The sequence below is a fragment of the Calypte anna genome, chromosome Z (assembly GCF_003957555.1).
Source record: "Calypte anna isolate BGI_N300 chromosome Z, bCalAnn1_v1.p, whole genome shotgun sequence".
NCBI classification, from domain to species: domain Eukaryota; kingdom Metazoa; phylum Chordata; class Aves; order Apodiformes; family Trochilidae; genus Calypte; species Calypte anna.
The window spans coordinates 36393158-36404060 of record NC_044274.1 but is presented as its reverse complement, the minus strand read 5'-3'; the positions used below and the strand labels follow the sequence as shown (position 1 = coordinate 36404060).

The following is a 10903-nucleotide window of genomic DNA, read 5'->3' as shown; positions in this document are numbered from 1 at the left end:
TGAGCTCTTGGGTGATGGGCATTTAATCATTTGCAGATTTGGCAGGGATACTTCTAAATGTCAAGACTATCCTGGCACAGGGGAAATGCCCTCTGTTTCACTGCCTAGTGAAGAGTACTCATAACCAATCTTTTAAAAGGGTTTTTGTTGCTGGAAGAATTAGACACATGAGAAGCAGTGTTTTCGTAATTAGGCAGGTGTTTTATCTTCAAACCTTTTACCAGTATTTGAAGGTCTCAGTTGCACTGGAACACTGATTACCAACTCAGTAAATATGGATATTCCAGCAGAAAAGAAACACACAATTAGAATGAAGGCTGAACACTGTGATACCTCACGTAACAGTGAGACAGACACATCTTCGTTCATCTCTCAGCGGATCATATTCCACTTTGAGAAAAAAAATTACTCCAAAAGGATTCAGCAGCAGTCACAAAACATTCTAGATGCTAGCTGTAACAGCACTCAACATGGAGCAAACGATCTTGGTAACAAACTGCACTTCAAAAAGAAGAGGAATTTCTATTGTGCTCTTTCTGTGTCGCCAAGCCCTAGGCAGTGGCAGAAGATGGACACTACTACCCCCTTCACCTGCACAACCACTACTCTGCTTCAAAGTCCTGCCCTGTGATTGCTCTACCAGTCCTCAGAGATCACTTAAGCAAGGCAGAACCCTGATGGCAAAACCTGGGTGGCATGTCCCATCAGGGCCTCAAGGTGCTTGGCAGCTTGGTGCTTGGCTTGGCCAGAGCTGTGGGCAGTAAAGAGAATTTATGACCAAAAGCAAAGTATATATAATTCAGTTCTCACCACTAGGGCACTAATTGCTGAGTGCCAGCTTTGAGGCTCCAGATTTCAAATACAGGCATCAAAAATTACGTGACTAAGCTGCATCTGTTTTGCACGCAACTTTAAACTGCAGCTCATCAGGGAGACAAACTGCTTGAAGGAAAATCTAGCCGTGACGGGCAGAAAAAAAAAAAACAAACAACCCAAACAAAAAAACCCAAACCAAATTCCGAGTCCTTCCCGCACGTGTGCGACATCGCACGGCGTTGTCTCCGGTGAGGCTCGGGAGAAAACCGGCTCAGGGGTCTTTTCAGGACACAGCACCACTAGGCGCGGATCCCTTTTCCCGGGGAAGCCCGGCGCTCCCATTGCAACGTGCCAGAGCAACAGCCACGCCGGCAGCGTGCGGCGGGCAGGTCGGGGAGGCATTTCCCGGAGCCCGCGGCGGCCACGGCCGAGCTGCTCGTGAGAGGCGGCTCCCGCCACCGGCCCTTTCCTCGCCAGAGGTCATTCCCAGATGCCTTTATTGCTCCTTCAGAATCTGGGCTCTGGGTACACGGCCACCCTCCTCCCACCTGACGCCGGCAGAGAATGCCCCGCAGAACGTTCACGTACTTTCACCACGCATCGTTTAAAGGTCAAGGCTTCAGGCCTGCCCCTGTGAGGGGCCGGGAACACCCACCCGCACTGCCACCGCTCCCCAGTCCAGCCGCCTTGCACCCTCTCCCATTCCGACACTCAACCCAGCACCGTTCCGCCCGCACAGCGGCGCCGGCCAGCGGCGTAGAAGACATCGAACGGTCCGGGGGCTGCCTTGCCGGCACCCGCCTGGGCCTCGCCGCCCCTGCCCCAGCACCTTCCGGAGGCTTATAGCTCAGAACGGGCCGCCGCCCCTGCCTCTCGCGGCGGGACGAGGCGCGGACACCGTCCGGCCGCTCAGCAGTTCCCGCCCGTCCCTGGCGGTGGGAGCGGCAGGGGCAGCTCCCTCTCCCTGCCCTTCCCGCCTACTCCGGTGCGGCTCCTTCGGCTCCACGACAGGCCGGAGAAGGAGAGCCCGCAGACTGAGAGCCCGCGTACGGCGCCCCGCCCGCCGCGGCCCAGGGAGTGGGTAGGGGTGCGCCGCGCCCGCCTCTTTAAAGAGACGTTGCCCCTAATTAGCACGCGCCCCCGGCAGCGCGGGCGGGAGGGAGGGCGGCGGGGGCCTAGGGCGGGGCGGGAGGCGGGGAAGCTCCCGCCCTCCCCCCCCCCCCTCTCCCCTACCCCTCTAACCCCGCTCCCGCCGCGCCACCGCCCCGCGCGCAGGAAGCGGCGGGAGCAGCGGCATCGGCGGCCGCCGCAGCCGACACTGCCCCACGTTACTTTGATTGACGGCTGAACAAATGTTTCCCCTGTTCGAACGCCGGCGCCGCGGAACGCCAGCCATCTCCAGGCTCCACCTCGGGCGGCGGGGAAACCAGGGTGGCGAGTCAGCGGGAGCCTTGTGATTGGTGGCGGGACGGCGAGGCGTCAGGCTCCCACGTGGGGGCTGAGCCCGGAGCTGCCTCCCCCCTTCTCCTCGGGTCCGTGTGCCCATTTGTCAGCGGCAAAATGATGGGCACCAACACGGAACGGGGATTAATGTGCGGCCGCCGCCGATTGGGCGCCGGCGACGCCCTCATAGGCGGAGCGGCGGAGGGGGCGTGAGAGGAGGGGGGGAACAGGCAGTGCCGCGCTGCCTAACGGGAGGAGAAGTCCCGGGCGCGGCGCTCAGCGGGCAGGGTCGTAAGAGGCGGCTCCGAAAGGACTACGTCTCCCAGCGTGCCCCGCGGCGGCGGCGGCTTTCCGGCTGCTGTGAATATGTATCAGAATGCTAATGATGAGACACTGCTAAATTTGGTCAAAGAAGTCACCTCGCCAGAACGTGCCGTGGGAGCGGCGCGGAGCGGCGGCGGCTGGCCGGGCCAGGCCAGGCCGGGCCGGGCCAAGCCGAGCCGATCCGAGCCGCGGCGAGCCGAGCCGACCAAAGCAAATCAAAGCAAAGCCGAGACGAGCAGAGCAAAGCCGGGCTGGGTAGGGCCGGAGGGCACGGGTCTCCGCTCCGTCGCTGCCACTTCTCAGAGTTTCGAGAGGCGAGGAGGGGGAGAAAAAAACCCAAACAAACGACATAAATAAAGCAGTCCGGACCGTACCTTCTTTCTTATCTTTCTCGCTTTATATTTTTTTTCTTTAATTTAAAAACAAACAAGCAAACAACAACCAAAAAAAAAAAACAAAAAAAAAACCAACCCAAAAACCAACCCGAAAGGAAAAAGCGGCCAAGCAGCGCTAGCGGGGGAGATGCGGTCCGGCTGGTAGGAGCGAGGACCAGCCCGCCACACAAAAGGGCACGGCACCGCACCTCGGCGGCGGCAACCCTCCCGCCCTTCCCTCCCGGGCTCCCCGCTCCGCTCGATGCCGGTGCAGGAGAGCCGCCGGCAGCAGTAAAAGTTTGCAGAAGAGGAGAAAACTGCCGGCGGGGATCTCTGGCGGAGCGCGCACCGGCGCCGGCAGAGGGGCTTTCCCCGCCCTCCTCCTCCTCCTTCTCGCCCTCCGCCGCCGCCGCACGGGGCTCGCATCCCGCTGGAGCCCGCGGAGCGGAGGCGCTCGGGAGAGCCGGTCGGCGCCGCCCGCTGACCGCCCCCGGGGGATGTGGCAGCGGCACCCGCTCGCAGCGGACAACGTCGTCGCCGCCGCGCCTCGTTTCTGCCGGCGGTGCCCCGCCAGCCCCGGGGCGGCGGGGCAGGGGCGTCCCTGCCCGCCGCCGCCGCCGCCGCGCCTGCATCCGTGATCCCCGCCGCTCCGGCCGTCAGCGTCCCCCGAAGCGGCGTGGATGATCCGTGACCTGAGCAAGATGTACCCGCAGACCCGGCACCCGGTGAGTGGCGGCGGCGGCCCCGCGGGCAACGCTCCGGCGGGGCCACCGCGGAGTTGTAGCCATTTTCTTATTGTTGTCCGCCGCGCCGCCGCCCGGACTGGGGTTGGCTCCTCCGAGTTGTCCTCGCTTGGTGCACCGCGGTCCCGGCGCGAGTCCCGCGGCTACCGGCAGTGGGGGGGATCCGAGCAGGCGACGGCCGCCCCCCGCGGCAGCCGCAGACCGCCGGGGTCCCCGTCGGGGCAGCAGCCCCGGGCGCCTTGGGCGCGGGTGGGGGTCCGGCGGGGCTACACCTCCGCGGAGCCCGGGTGCGGGGGCCCCGGCGGCGGGCATGGGGTGGGTGGTGGCGGCTGGGCGGGGGGAGCGGCCGGCGGGCGAGAGGGTGCGAATAAAAGACCCGCTGTTGCTTGCTTACAGGCGCCTCACCAGCCAGCGCAGCCCTTTAAATTCACCATTTCCGAGTCCTGCGATCGGATTAAGGAGGAGTTTCAGTTTTTGCAGGCTCAATACCACAGGTAACGCTGCACACTTTTCCGGGAGCCCCCGCGGGGTCACCTCTCGCCTCTTTCCACCGCCGCTGCCCGGGGACCGGCGGGGCGGGGTCGTCGGGCGGACCCATCTCAGCCCGGCGCTCTTCCACATCCCGCCGCCGTTCCCGGCCCTCACGGCGGGGGCTCGCCGGGGCCCCGAGCCGAACGGTGCGAGCGTATTGTTTGATTTTCCCCGCGCTCCGGTTTGTGGGTTTAGTTTGCTTGTTTGATTGTTTTCTTTTTTTTTTTTTTTTTTTTTTTTTTTCACACTTCTGTTTGTTTGCTTGTTTTATTTGAGTGTGTGTGTGTGTGTGCGCGTGGGGGGGTTGTTGATGGAAAAATACGTGGCTAGCTACGTTCGTCCTCTGCTTTTCTTCAAAATGCCGCTCTCAAGACACGCGTCTTTGCTCAGCCCCCTCGCGCCTTGCATTGACATGTCAAGTGCTGATAACCTGGAAGAGAGGCGGCGAACTGTTTCATTATCCTTGGGTAGAGGAGCGCTGTGTCCTCAAAGTGACAAGTGACTTCTGGCACTATTGCTTAGCGGGCTTCTGAAAACAAACAAACAAAAAATAGCAGCGGAAGTGTTCATGTTCGCCACGGTATTCCTTAAATTACCTGCAGTGTTTTCTTTGCAGTTCTGTCATCAGTAACAGAAAAAAAAACCAACAAAAACCCAGGCAACTTTTTTTCTCCTTGAAATGGTTATGTTTTCATTCCTCTGTGGGTTGAGTGGAAGCAAGTGGTGTTTCCAGAACACATGTAAATAAAAACTTTGAAATGTGACTTACGGATTTGTGGCTTTTTGAGCTTAAAGTGTTATAGGTATGAAACCCTGCGTGCTTCTTCTGTGAGCCAGTGTTGGTTTTGTTTTTTTCTTGTTTGTAAGAGAAAAACCCCCTCTTTTCTGTATGCAGTTTGTTTAAGAGATGAGTATGGTGCATAGTTATCTCACAAAATGGGAAGTAGAAACCCCACCCTGAACTCCCAAGCAAGAGCTGGAATGCATGTTTCTGTTTGTGCGTTGGAGAAATGTGTGAGGAGGGGAGTAACCTGTGCTCAGAAGAATGTCAGTTTTTGTTACAAAGTACCTATTTGTTCTCCTTCTTATGTTTTGAGCAGTTTAAAGCTGGAATGTGAAAAACTGGCCAGTGAGAAGACAGAGATGCAGCGGCATTATGTCATGGTAAGCAAGCTGCGTAACAAATTCAAAGCATCTTTTAGCTTGGTATAGTGAGACCAAAACGCATTTGGATTGCTGGAGGTGAGCAGAGAGATTACAGTAGCACCGCTGGTGTAGAGGTTACATTAATGCTTATATTATAAATCTTTAGTTTCAGAGATTCGTAACTTGTTTGCAGGAGTTAGTTTCCACGCAAAACCTGTTTTTTAGCTGCTTAAGCAATTGGGGATTTTTTTTCCCCAAATGCTAGCAGTCTACTTGTCAGCCCTTAAAAGTCATGTACAACTTTCATTGTATACTTGAGAATGATGTTTTAAGTCTTGCTGACTTATCCCAATGGTCATGTATCTATGAAAAAGAGTTGAGGATAATGTTTTTTTTCTGTGATGGATGTAAAGCCAAAACTATGCATGTATACATACAAACCTGGAGCCTTCTTCCTAGAAAACTCTTGTACCTCGGCAGCTGGGTTGTTTTTTTGCTAAATTCAGAATGGCAGGGATCTGAGCTTTGAAATGGATTTTCTCAATGGTTGTCATCTGCCTGGTTAAATCATGTGCATAAGAAGAGATCTCTAAATACGTAATTACCTGATGGATCATGATAACTCTGGAGGAACTCTTGCTGTCTGCTCTCTTGTACATCAGGGAAGGAATAGCCCCTTTCCGTATGTAGGTGACAAATAACGCTCTTGTACTTACAAAAAGTGTAAATTACCTTGAAAAAATTATAAGCAAGAACACAAGCAAATGTTAAGACTTGTAGTTGTCTTTTTCATGGCTAATAGATACAAGTCTTGGAGATTGTTTGGTAACAATGTTATGCACTGAACTGCATTCCTCATAATACTTGGGCACAATCAGACATACTTAGATTGGTGTATCAACTTTGGCCCTGAATTTCCATGCTCTTTCATTCTTTGCATCCTTGCAATTTAATTGCAGAGTTATTTTGCAGTATGTTTTTGTTTTGTTTTTATTTAAAATACTGAAAGTCTGCTAGACATTGCTGGTTTGTATGTATGTCTGGCATCAAGCACTTCGGGGTTTTTTATGTGAGCAAGCTTATAAAAAGTTAAAAACATTGAGCATTTTCTGTGTAGCTATTTATTTTTTTGTACCTTGTTGTTGTTGTTGTCAGGTTTTTTGCTTCTTTTGTGGCTTTTACTTGTAAATTTGACATGAAGCAATGAAGATAAAGCTTCCAAAAAGGGAATGTTTGTTCATATTCTAGGAGCAGTTCAAGGCCAATGGATGTTTTTAGGTCTCCATGTCTTTGAACAGATGATGTTTAAGTACAAGTGAATTTTGGAATGCTTTTCACAATTGCAACTTCTAATCAAGTAATTTTCTTCTTTCTTAGTATTATGAGATGTCCTATGGGCTGAATATAGAGATGCATAAACAGGTAGGTAGATACTGTGTTTTGTGTGAGAACGCTCTGTGTGATTTCTTCCATAAGTTTTAAAACATACGTGTGTTCTGTGTGACTTGCTTTAATTGCATGCACAAGTGCATTGGAAGTGGTCCTATACTGTACGGGGAGGTTGTATGTGAGTAGGGATGTGTATGTGGGTTCCACCTTCAGGTCTGTCTGACTTTGAACCTCTGGGTTTACTTTTTGGGATGATAGCTACATTCTGAATGCGTATTAGGCATAGAGGGATTTTTATTTGCTTGTGGAAAAGACTGCTGTTTTTGGTTAACTTGGACTGATTTAATCTGGAGCTACAAAAGCAACTGATGCACAACCATGTTCCTGTTCCCTGAGGTTGCTTACTTGGACCTTTGTCCAAAACCAGTGTCTTAGCAACTCAAACACCAAAGAGTAAATGAAGTTCCTTAGAGGGTGTTAATATGCTTGGTTTTGTGCCTTGAAGTCTAGCACTTAGGCCAAGATTAGCAGGAGATTAGTCAGATGGAGCATGGTAGTGTAAATCAGAGTTTCTTATTTGGTAATGTGTGTTTTTAACCTTCTCTGGAGGAGAATGAATTAAACATCTGACCTCTTTTCCAGTGAGGGAACTTTTTATTCAGTGGAGTTTAATACTGACAACTCATTTTAGCAAACAGTTGAGCAATTTGCCAGCCTTACTCAGGAGTGTAAACTGCAGAAATAAAGAAATGGTTGGATGAGAGAAGAAAGACCATCTGAAAATTGGTTTTTACGCATTTCTGTTCAAAGTTAGGGATTTGGAACTTCTCTGGGTTGTGGAAATAGGATTTCTTTATCTTCTTGAGAGCAGACATACAAGTAAAATATTTTTTTCATGTTATTTATTATATTTTGTACTCCATTAGCATCCCAATGCCACAGTACTGATGGGGTCTTTTGCACTAGATGGCATGCAAATACAAAGATGGTGGTGTTTCCTGCCTCACAGTGTTTTGCATCTGCAGCTCCAAACTTATGGGATTTTATACATACAGCTTATTTTACAGATAGATATGTAGACCTGTTGAATTCAGGTGTCCACCTCACAGGTATGGTGAATACTCAGTAAGTGTGTTTAGCAGCTGGTTGAGAGGAAAACTCTGTGATTACAGCTGATCATATTTTATGTACCTGGTGACTTTATCGACCTGCTGCAGGTTGTGGGTACTGGTGGGAAGACTGGTTGGTTGCTGACTCTCAAGGTATGTTCTCAAATGAATAGCCAGTTTGTGTCAGGTCCCACTGAAAAAAAACAAAAAACAAAAAAACCCCCAAAACGTAACAAGCAAACAAAACCAATCACAAACCTAACAAAACCGCAGCAACCAAAACCCAACACACATGCTCCTCCTCCTTCCCCTCACCCATCTCCCGCCAGATCAGCAAAGTAGTGAGTGTGGAAACAATTTACAAAGACCAGACTCCTTACAGGCCACCTACATAGCAAATTCTTACAGGTGTTTGAAAGCAAGCATTACATTCAGACTTGTTTCTATTTCTAGGTACTCGTGTTTTTACAGCAATTTCTTGTATGTAGACTTAGAATGACTGCACAGAATTCTGTGGGACACAATGCAAGTGCATTGTGTAATTAAATTGTTTTAAGTGAAGGGAAACACCCGCAGCAAAAGCCCACCTAATTTCTTAAATACTTTATTTCATAAATTGTATACCATTAAGACGATGGAGTTGTCAGTGATATTCTGGAGAAATTAAGTATTTAGTTGGAACTAAATGTGAGTGTTTCAAAGGACGGGATTTTAATTAAACACCTTTTCCCATTACTGTTCAACCTGTTCAAATTAGTAGTTTAAGTATTGTACTTTCATGCAAAATGCTTAAATATTTTGTCTGATGTTGATTCAGATGAGCTGTGGCTAAGAAGCTTGTTCACAAGCATTCTTAAATCTGATATCACTATCATATCTCATGTCTCCCTTTCTATAGCCACAGCAGTTGTTTTGGTTTTTTTTTTTTTTTCTTCCTTCCTCCTCTTGCTTCAGCAATTGCAAATTATTTCCCGTTTTGCTTTGTGATCACAGCGCTGGGGTCCAATGTGGTACATTATTGCGTAGGCCTTGATTGCTTCATTTCATGTGCACAAAGCTCTTTTAGTTTTCCACCTTAAATTCTCTTTTTTCCCTCTCCCATCTTTGAATTTTACTCAGCTGAAATAGAGCGAATCATCCTTTGTTTTTTTGGTTCTCCAACCCCCCCCAGCTTTCTAAATTCAATCATATAAAAAAATCCTGAGGGCAGTTTATCACATTATGAAATACAGACAGCCCTGCAAACCACCTACTTATTTTATTTTCTTTCTTTTTTTTTTTTTTTTTTTTTTTTTTTTTTTCACTTTAGCACAGAGGCATATCTGTCTTTATTTGTTTTTCTGGGCAGACAGCCTTGGTTCCTCTCAGGTTCTTTTCCAGATGTACTCACTGGATGCCCTTGTAATGGAAAGCAGGCAATAATGCAGTGAAGTTGCCCTTTGGCGTAATTGGGCCTAGTTCTCAAGATCAGGTTAGGCTTATTCACTTATTAGATTTGTGTCTCAAAGGGTTCAAGAGCAGGACTCCCTGGAGTCCTTGGAAGTACCCTAGTAATTGGTGGCCCTGATATTTGAAACCTTTGTGTATTTTTCTGTTAAAGCTTCTGTTCTTCTTGGCTGCTCCCAGCCAGAGAGTATTTATTTTTAGAGAAATTTTTCACTGGAACAGAAAATGATGGCTGTGATCGAGTCATGACTCTGTGACTTAGCAAATTGATAAAAGGATAAACGTGCAGAGAGCAGCGGTAGTGAGTGTGCGTGTGTGTCTGGGGGGGTAGAGGGGGAAAGAGCATCTCTTTTCCTACCCCTCGTGTGATGCTCATCATCAGTCATCCTGTGTTGATTTTGATAGAAGACTATTAAAGTGAAACCTATGGGGAATTTGTCATTCTGAAAGGAAAGCTAATGTAATTAGTACCAATTAAAGTACATTTAGCAAATTGGATTTAATCTTAATTAAGCCTGCATAATGTTGCCAATTTTTAACAATTATGTTTGAGAACATAATTAATTTAAATTTTGGTAACTGAGTAAATAGCATTAGACTGGTAGAATTAGTCATTTGTATTTTTTTTAAAGACAAGTATGGGTTATGTTGTGACATGTGGTGTTACAGCCGAAAATACTAAGCTAATTTTTGATATCCTGTACTTGGATCAATGGAGATTCAAAATAGACACGTTCCCCATCTAGAAAAAAGCCACAAAACAAAAACAAAAACCAAAAGGGCTTTTGGGTTGCAATATGAACAGATATTTTCTGACAATTTTAAATTCTATTGTTAGCATAAACATGAATATTTCAGTATGGTCTGAAGATGCTGTTCTTAATTGTTTTTTTAACCTTTTTTTTTCAAGAGGCTCAGCTGATACTTTATCAATCGAATAGGTGTTGTGCTGTTTTGTGTTTCTAATATACTCTTGCTGTTCGGTGGTGGTCATTTGGTTTAATTTCTGAAATTATTAAGTTCTAATGTTAGGGTAAACAGTTTATTTAGATTGCTGTAATCAAACATGCTTGCTGAAGGTTTTCATTCAGAATTGTAATTACCGCTTAAAATAAGTGTCTGTATTTGGCTACAGAAAATAGATATTTGTGAATGGGATTAATGGAAAGCATGAATAAGATACAGCATTACTCTTTTTACTTTAATTGTGGTTTAGGAGGTGGCAACACGTAAATTCTGAGTTGCTGTTTTTGGTTAGACCTCTGTCTTTGAACTAATTCATATAATAAATTTTGGATTGCAACATTTTTGAAAATAATTCAGGTCTTTTAAAAAGCTGTGTATTAAAAAACAGCTAAAATTATTTTTTAAGATCACAGGAAAAAAAATAATTGGTCCAATCTATGTAAATTTTATTACAAGACTTGGGCAACAACCATTTGAGTGCTGCTAAAATATTAATTGGGTAGAAATGAAAGGGCTCTGCTAGCTGATAGGATATCATAATCATAGCTGCAGTAGTCAATGGTAAATGATGATAAATGGCATTAGGAACCTTTTAGCAAACTGTAATAACTACGAG

General features: G+C 47.8%; 1 protein-coding gene across 5 annotated transcripts in view; it reads left to right on the top strand.

The window, feature by feature from the left end:
• The first annotated feature begins 3489 nt into the window (after positions 1-3489).
• Positions 3490-10903, top strand: part of LOC103539396 (TLE family member 4, transcriptional corepressor) — a 101645-nt gene continuing 94231 nt past the window's right edge. For 2 of the 5 annotated variants that reach the window (XM_030467494.1, XM_030467493.1), the window contains exons 1-4: positions 3509-3682; positions 4097-4194; positions 5332-5395; positions 6755-6799. In XM_030467494.1, coding sequence (XP_030323354.1) covers positions 3638-3682; positions 4097-4194; positions 5332-5395; positions 6755-6799 — 252 coding nt within the window. In that variant the 5' untranslated portion in view covers positions 3509-3637. Of the gene's footprint in view, positions 3683-4096; positions 4195-4308; positions 4378-5331; positions 5396-6754; positions 6800-10903 lie in introns of those variants that run through there. The other 3 variants (XM_030467495.1, XM_030467497.1, XM_030467496.1) reach the window with 3 other exon arrangements.